This window comes from Castanea sativa, chromosome 5, assembly GCF_040712315.1.
Source record: "Castanea sativa cultivar Marrone di Chiusa Pesio chromosome 5, ASM4071231v1".
NCBI lineage: Eukaryota > Viridiplantae > Streptophyta > Magnoliopsida > Fagales > Fagaceae > Castanea > Castanea sativa.
In genome coordinates this window covers 26066953-26076054 of record NC_134017.1, presented here as the reverse complement: position 1 = coordinate 26076054, position 9102 = coordinate 26066953, and the positions used below count along the sequence as shown (strand labels likewise).

General features: G+C 39.6%; 2 protein-coding genes across 2 annotated transcripts; both read left to right on the top strand.

Annotated features, from left to right (window-relative positions):
• The first annotated feature begins 431 nt into the window (after positions 1-431).
• LOC142634989 (uncharacterized) lies at positions 432-1940 on the top strand. Its single transcript, XM_075809214.1, has 2 exons — positions 432-875; positions 1095-1940. The coding sequence occupies exons 1-2, from the start codon at positions 432-434 to the stop codon at positions 1938-1940; spliced, it is 1290 nt and encodes a 429-aa protein (XP_075665329.1).
• Positions 1941-6892: 4952 nt separating this feature from the next.
• Positions 6893-7912, top strand: LOC142634988 (uncharacterized). Its single transcript, XM_075809213.1, has 2 exons — positions 6893-7238; positions 7602-7912. Exons 1-2 carry the CDS (start codon positions 6893-6895, stop codon positions 7910-7912), a joined length of 657 nt encoding a protein of 218 aa, XP_075665328.1.
• The last annotated feature ends 1190 nt before the right edge of the window (positions 7913-9102 follow it).

The window sequence follows — 9102 nt, the reverse complement described above, 5'->3', positions numbered from 1 at the left end:
ATCTCTTTGAGAAGCTTGCTTTGAGTAGAAGATTGTCAAGATGGTTGATCTTATTGGCTGAATTCGATTTGAAGTATGTGGCTAGAAAAACTATCAAAGGGAGCGTCGTGTCATATTTTTATGCCAAGAATCCTATAGAGGGAGCAGATGGTAAAAAAGACTTTCTGGACGAGGACATTTTGGATGTTGAGTTAGGGACATGGAAGATGTACTTTGACGGAGCCGTAAACCAATATAGGAATGGGATAGGAATACTCTTGATCACTCTTGAGGGATCTCACATACCTTTGGCAATCAAGTTGAACTTTGAAGCAACTAATAACATGGCTGAATATGAGGCTTGTATTGCTGGAATGGAAGCTCTTTGAGAATTGAGGGTAAAGGAGGTTGAAGTCTATGGATATTCAACTTTGGTTATAGCTCAAGCACAAATGTTGTGGAAGGTAAAGGAGCAACACTTGAAACCTTATCAACAATACTTGGAGGACTTAACCAAGACCTTTGACAAAATTGAGTACACAATCATCCCTAAAGCTCAAAGTCAATTTCCAAATGCCTTAGCTACCTTAGCCTCCATAGTTGGAATACCTGAGGGAGTATGGACACGACTCTTGGAGATTGAGCAAAGTTATAAGGAAGTGCACAAAGGGAAGACCAAAGCATCAGTAATGACCATAAAGGAAGAGGAAGTTCTGTGGCACTATGACATCATGAAGTTCTTGGAACTAAGGGCATATTTGGATGGTGCCGACAAGAGAGAACATCGTTCCATTAGGATGATGGCAATACAATACATTCTATGTGGAGGAAAACTCTATAAAAAGTCCTACGATGGTATACACCTTCGTTGCTTGAAGAAGGAAGAAGCTGAGAAGGTAATGGAAGAATTTCATCAAGGGATTTGTGGCCTTCATATGGATTGGATAATGTTAGCGAAGAAAATCCTGAGGATAGGATACTATTGGAATACGATGGAGATCGATGGTGTGAACTATGTGAAGAGTTACCATGATTGTCAAACACACGCCAACTTGAACCATGTACCACCTAGTGAGTTGTATAGCATGACTTCTCCATGGCTATTCTCGATTTAGGGCATAGATGTGATCAAAAGGATAGCTCCTAAGGCTTCAAATGGGCATGAACACATTCTAGTGGCAATTGACTATTTCACCAAGTGGATAAAATCAGCCTCCTACTCTATATTAAAGGCAAAGCATGTGGCTCGATTCTTAGAAAACAACATCATATGTCAGTTTGTGGTGCCCCAAGAGATCATCTCAGATAACGGTTCCCACTTTGAGGGTGAAGTTCGGAGAGTCATGGAAGAATACAACATTGAGCCTCATAAGTTTTCACCATATCAACCACAAGCTAATAGGGCTATAGAAGCAACAAATAAGAATGTGAAGAACATCCTAGCCAAGATGGTAATTACATACAAAGAATGGGCCGAGAAGCTTCCGTTTACCTTATGGGGTTATAAAATTTCTATTTGTGCATCAACTGGGGTAGCACCCTACTCTTTGGTTTATGGTAGTGAGGTAGTGCTTCCTATTAAGGTAGAGATACAATCTTTGAGGGTATTGGTGGAAACCAAGGTCCTAGAAGAGGATCAGGCTAAGGCGAGATATGAGCAATTGGCTTTGATAGATGAGAAGAGGACTAGAGCACAATATCATGCACAAGGGTACCAACAAAGGATTGCTAGAGCATTCAACAAGAAAGTGAAACTGAGAAAACTTAAAGAAAGGGACTTGGTCCTGAAGGTGCTTAGAGATGAGAATTTTTATCCAAGAGGAAAGATGAAGCCAAGGTGGTTTGGGCCTTTTATCATTAAGAAGATCATGTCTGGAGGTGCTACAAGGATCACAGATTTGGAATGGGAAGAGATGCTTCACTTAATTAACATGGACAGACTCCGAAAATACAACATTTAAAGAAAAAAAGCCTGCTAGGTTGAAAACCCGAAAGGTGGCCTAGGAAAAAATTAAGGCAAAAGAACCCCGCTAGATTGAAAACCCGAAAGGGTGGTCTAGGAAAAAGTTAGGGGAAAATACCATGGGCATGGCGAAAATTCCTGAAGAGACGTTATGGGCAAAAATTACATGGCAAAGAAAAAAGAAAAGAAAAAGAAAAAATAAAAGAATGAGATGACAATAAGCAATGATAATAAAAAGCGATTCCTTATTGCTCAAATTAAAAGATAACAAGATTGTTTTCATATGGGATTTGGAACATTCCAATCCTTTATCAAATTCAAAAAAAAAAAAAAAAAAAGAGAATCAGAAAGTGCAGAAAAGTAAAATATGGAGCATATCAAGGTGGTTACTCAGCCCTCCTTGCTTTCTTGCAAGTCTTCATGTAAGCTTTCTCATCCCTCAAAATCCACTTCATGTTATCTTCCAACCATTGCTTGTACCTCGTAGTGAGATAGATGTATCGGGGAGGAGCAATACCTCTAGTCACCCTATAACGTGGTCAAGCCTTACAAAGCCTACCCAAGATCCTGTTGGTAAACACCTTGGTGTGGAAGGCACCTTCATCATTTGAAGCTCCTTGACGTTTTCCAAATTGCCTTGAGATACAACAAGTGGAGTAGTATGAGAAGCAACGAAGTCCAACTAAAGGCACACGGTAGTCCTTGTAGCAACTATGAAACATACTTGAGATGTGCCACCACTCCACGACCCATAAGCTCCATATACACCTCAAAGCTCATGTCATCTTGATGAAGCTGAAGGTCTCTGAAATGCCTAGGGAGGTATATGCTGAAGGGTATGGTAGGAGGAAGAAGTAATCAAAGCCTCTCTTGTAGCCATATCTGCGGAAAGAAAAGAAAGAAGAAGAAGAAGAAGAAGAAGAAGAAGAAGAAGAAGAAGAGAGAAAAGAAAAAAGAAGAGAGAGCATGAGTGAAAAAAAATACAAATAATGATGAAAGACGATATAAGGTGCTTTGATGGGTTAAAAAACGAAAGGCAATCTATGAAAAATTAAAGGAATCCTGCTAGGTTGAGAACCTAGGCAAAAGTTAAGGATTATACCTGAAGAAGAAGAGGACTTCCTGCAAAGAAGCTTGCTTCTTTCCTATAAAAGGCATCCAAGCCATTGAGGGTCTCTGCCTAGATCAAGCCCACTAGATTACCTCTCTCTAGCTCATAAACCACCATACACATCTGGAGGTCCACACAATATGACATTTGGACTAAGAAGTACCCTGTAAGAGCACATAAGCAAAAGGCATGAAGAAAGTTTGAACGTGGCCTCTCATCTACGAGAATGGCCAAGTTGGAAAAGTATGCAAAAACCAAACTAAGGTTGAGTTTGCCAAAGATGCACCACCTATTTTCCATAGCAAGTAGGACGCCCAACATGACTTGTAGCAAGGAGGGGAGATCCCTACCCATTGTAGGGAAGATGAGATTGTTAATCTCTAGTTCACCCATAATGGCACCAAATTCTTCGACTGTGAAGCATAGTTGTACTTCATTGAAATGGAAAACATGCCGAGTAGAGACCCAATAATTGGCAGCTACACGAAGAAAAGGCTCATCCACCCTTATTTGATGGTATGGAAAGACACAAGAAAGACCATAGGGGGTGATGGAATCCTTGAAATCAGGACCAAGCCTCCTAATCCAAGCCAAGACATCAAGAGGAGAGTTTTCTACCATTGGAGGACCTTAGAAAGGTGCTCTTTGAGTTGAAAATATGTTGGTGAGGGTTTTCGGTTTAAATGACTGCTTTTATACTTAATTAAGGCGGTTAGGGTTTCCTCTGATTTATGGCCCACTTATGCAAGGTCAACCTTGCATGCACGAAGTTAAAGCTACATACACAGGCCTATCCCCACGTACATACAAAGCTTGGCAGAAGCCCATTCTTCCATGTTTTAAGCATGGTTTTTCCACTCCAAGGAATCCATAGGGTTCCTACGACCTAAAGAATCATTCAAGGCATATTTCAAGCATCAAAGAAGCAATGTTGTATAGAAATATACAATTAACCATATATCTTGTAAATTAAGTACTAGTCCCAATTAAAAGCATAAATGTAAAAAGATGTTCTTAAGTACAATCCTTTGCCTCAAACTGAATTTAAATATATGCTAAAGGAAATAAAAAACAATAAAAAGAAAGAAATATGTGTGTTGTATGTGTCTTTACTATAGGTAATCAATGGTGTTGCCTTTTACTTGGTTGGTAGCTAGGAGTCACCTCTGAATTCTCCTCATCACCACCACCATCATTATCACCATCACCGCCACCGCTCGAGTAGGATGTCATGTACATTAATAATTGCTTAATTTTGCATATTTATATCATTATTAGAAAGCACTATCATACTTATTTTAAGTTAATTCATGCATTTTATATTTGGTTTTGCAATAATGCTGAATAATCAATTTTGTGCTTAATTGAATTTTATTGCGTAAATTTGTTTTTCTAGGAAAATGGAATTAAATAAGTTGATTTGTGCAAAGAAGAAAGCTAGTGGACTTTACTTTTACAAGGGCCATAATGAAATTAAAGAAAGCCAACCCAATTAAATTTAAGTCCAATTAGAATAAGGAATCAAAAAACATTTGCACTGAATCCAAGTCCAATTCGGATTAGGATTTCAGCTTGGGCATTAGTTAGTATTGTTAACATAACTTTTGGCTTAGAGGTCCAATCGCAATGTTTCAAGTTGGGCTAGAGAGTTAACTTAAAGGGCTAGTTGGGCTAGAGAGTTAACTTAAAGGGCTACAACTTTATAGTTTACCAAAACTCTGAATTCTAACGTTAAATAGGCCAAAATCGTCAGTTAAGTGAAGCCTAAAATATGAGATTTTCTTCAAATGAGAGTTTAACTTGTAATAGGATTCCTTAACCTATTTAAAGGCTCTTTAGAGCAAAATTTAGAGGACGGTTGCGGGCTGAACATAGAGAGCGCGGCTACCTCTTTGGTTTTCTTCCATGATAGTTAGTTTTAATAATGTGTCTAGTTTAATGCTTAGTATGTTATTTTTGTGTTTTCTTTCAATTGCTATGAGCAGCTAAATTTATAATTAAGGTTAAGGATGAAACATTGTTAAGCATTATCAGTAATATTTATCTGATTTGATTTTTCCCACAATATTTATTCTTTAATGATTTAAGTTGTTCTTACTTCATTTCAATTGACTAAGATGGGATTCTAGATATGAGTTCAATCATGTTTTTGTCATGATTTAGGATTTGTCTTACTTAATTGAATGCTTGGTTTATTATATCTTAATTTTAAAATTGAATATCTCTTGTGATTTGTTTAGCTACGAATACAATTGATAATTTGATTTTATACTTAAAAAAAGCAAAGAAGAACATGCTTTTGATCTTTAAATAGAAGTTTTAATGATAAAATTTTCTATGGTAGCAAGATTGATTTCTAGATTATCATGTAGTGGTTGAGAAAAATTAATGATCGTAAATATATGCTGATATGAATGAACAAGGCAAATTCCAAAACCTATTCCAAAACCTTAGTTCCTTTCTCTGGATTGTTTACATCTCTTTACTGCTTTATATTATATTTTTGCTTAGTTTAACTATTTGCTTAGTATATAATTTCAAAACATCCAATTTTTATTAAACTATATTAGGATTAATTTGATTAAGGTTTGATTAATTTTCTTACGTTCAATCAAGTCCCAATGGGTTTGACCTCGTTCTTGTCAAACAATACTTCGATACAGTTCGTACACTTGCGAGTACTTTAAAATTTTACAAAAGGCCACCCCTTTAGGACCATACAAGCTCCTTGAATAGTTAGTCACCTCCAACTTGAGATTCCTAGCCAACCATACCAACTCCTCACGCTCTTGGATGGTGGGCTACAGTTCGAAGAAAGAAGGGTTAGTGACTGAAAAAAGAAGAAAAAGAGAGAGAAAGCAAGAAGAAGAAAAAAAAACAAAGGGAAAGAAGAACTCACAGCCTGGGTGTTTAGAGGAAAAGGGTATAGCCCATAACATTGGGATTATGGGGCACAACTCGCTCCTGAGCAAAGCCACTAAGGCCGTAAGTGTAGATCGTCTAGGGGAGATGTGGAGGGTCAATTAGTTCACTGGCAGCAAGCTCCTCATGCTACAGTTAAGAAAGGAGGAAAGAAAAGGGCATATTAAAGGGGTGGTTGTCTGCAGAAGGGCATCGAGAATCTCCCATTTGCTATTTGCTGATGACAGCATTATATTCTGCAGGGCTTCGGTCTCAGAATGTGATAGAGTGATCGAGGTGTTGGAGGGTTATGAAAGGGACTCAGGTTAGAAAATCAATAAAGAGAAAACCTCCTTATTTTTCTGCAAGAACACGAGGAGGGATATACAGGATCAGATTAAGTAGAAAGTTTGGGGCTGAAATTATCCAACATCATGAAAAGTACCTGGGGTTACCCCCGCTAGTTGGAAGGGGTAAAAAGAAAGCACTCAATAGAATAAAAGACCAAGTGGGGAGGAAGATTGCGGGTTGGAAAGGCAAACTCCTATCAAATGCAGGTAGGGAGATCCTTATCAAAGCCGTAGCTCAAGCCACACCCACCTACACAATGAGTGTGTTTAAATTCTCGGATTCGCTGTGTAAGGACCTAAATTCCATGATGGGTAATTTTTAATGGGGTCAGAAGGGAAAGGAAAGGAAATTAGCTTGGGTTTCTTGGGAGAAGCTATGTACACCAAAGATTGAGGGGGGGGGGGATGGGCTTTAAGGACCTTAAGGCCTTTAATTTCGCACTCCTCGTAAAGCAAGGATGGAGAATATTGGAAAACCCAAGATCTTTGGTTCATAGGGTCTACAAAGCGAAATATTTTGTGAAGGTTCCTTTCTTACAGGCTAAGTTGGGTAAACGACCCTCCTATGTGTGGCGTAGTATTTTGGCAATGAAGGAAATAATTGTGATGGGCTCTCTGTGGAATGTTGGTAACAGGCAGAGGGTGCATATATGGGAAGACATGTGGATTCCAAGACCTAACTCCTTCAGTGTAATAAGCCCTTGTACTCCCCAGGCTAAGGAAGAACTGGTGGCAGAGCTCACTGATTTTGATAAGAAAATTTGGGATGGGGCTAAGGTGAGAAGTATCTTTCTCCCCCAGGAAGCAGATGTGGTGTTGGGCATCCCAATAAGCAACAAATTACCTGAAGACTCATTCATGTGGGCTTGGACCTCAAATGGAAAATTCATAGTCAAGAGCGCGTATAGAGTGGTGCAAAAGTGGCTGAAAGAAGGTAGTAATTGAATAGAAACAGTTAGCAGCTCTGATAATTCAAAGATGAAAGCAATTTGGAAAATGATTTGGAAGTTAAATTGTCCAAATGAAGTCAAACACTTTATATGGCGAGCTTGCAAGAACATCCTCCCAACTAAGAATCACCTAAAAGTCAGGGGAGTGGGACTGGAAGATTGCTGTGCTTTATGCGGCCTCAGTGAAACATCAGGGCATATCTTATGGGGTTGTGAATTTGTTAAGACAGTTTGGAGCACAACAAAAATTAAATTTCCTTGGCTACCTGACCCTGTGAGGGACTTCTTAGATCTAGTATAGGTGGTAATGGAATCTCACTCCAACCTTGACTGGGTCTCATTTACAGTGACAGCATGGAGCCTTTGGAACAATAGAAATACCAAAGTACATGGTGGGCAGTGCAGAGGTCAGGAAGTACCCACTAGGTTTGTGACTAATTATATAGATGAGTTCAAGCAGGATCATCACAATCCGATGAGAGTTTTACTTGTAGTTCCACAACCATGGGCACCACCACTGCAGGGATGGTACAAGGTTAACAGTGATGGGGCTGTATTCAAGGAAGTGGGGGGTTGTGGTATAGGTGTGGTTATAAGGAATGGCAGGGGACAAATGATGGGTTCAATGGGCTCCATCAATCTCATTGCTCCACTCTAGCGAGTGAGGAGAATTGCATTGGAGGAAAGGACATAGGAACTCTTCTTGGCCTTCGGTGCCATTAGAGAAGATAAAGAGAGTCTAGAGAGAAAATGAGAGAATGAGGGAGTTTTGAGAGAATGAGAGAATCAGATGGTGTGAGAATAAGAGAGAAGAGGGAGGTTTTTGTAGAGAAAAAAGGAGGAGTTATGAAGGATGTAAAGAGATGATGGAGATGAAGAGAATAACGAAGAATAAGAAATCGTTGATAACTGTTGTAAAAAATAAAGAGGTAGGAACACACTTGATGGAAAAAAAAGAAAAACATCTCAAGATTGCCCTAATTGGGCACAAAGTCACCAAGAACTCCCCAATGAGCAATAAAGGAAGCAAAAGACTCTTCCCCCAATAATGCATATTCATCCTGAAACCATTTCCAGTGGATCACATAAACTCAAGAACACTATCCTTAGTAAGGAAGCAAAAGATTCTTCGCTAGTGGATCAAGCATTTCTAGGACGTTAGCCTCATGGAGGAGGCAGAAGATTCTTCCCCGATAGACCCAAGCATGTTTAAACAATCCCTGGTGAGTAAGCAGAAGATTCTTCCTCAAAGTTCTCAGCATACCATGAAGGAAGCAGAAGATCCTTCCCCAATGAATCACATATCTACAAAAGTTACACTACTCCTCAGCGAGTCCATTTCTGCTACTTCTCTGCGAGTTTCTCATTCCCAAGTAAATCAAGACTACTCATGCACATTAGACATGGCAAAACGGGTCAGAATTTTCTGCTTGACCCGACCCGGCTCGACCCGAAAAATACCTGACCTAAACCAAGGGACGAACCTAGGTGGGGGCCTAAGGGGGCCCAGGCCACCCCTGGGCCCAAAAAAAAAAAATAGGCTTGGGCCCCCCTTAGTTTTTAGCTCAAGGCCCCTTCATGAATTCCTAGCCCAGGTAGCCATCCCAGGAGGCAAGAGCCCACGACCCATGTAAATCAAAAACAAAAAAAACTCAGTAGTCTAAAACGGCAAAACCTAACAGAGAAAGTGAAAGACGAAGGAAAAAAGAAAGAAGGGAAACTTAGAAAAGTGAGGTGAGATAGAGAGATAGAGAGTACTCAGACGCCGCCATCATCACGTCGACGCCGACACAAGAGTCTACCCAGTACCCAGGCCGACGCCGCCATCATCAGTCATCACGCAAGAAT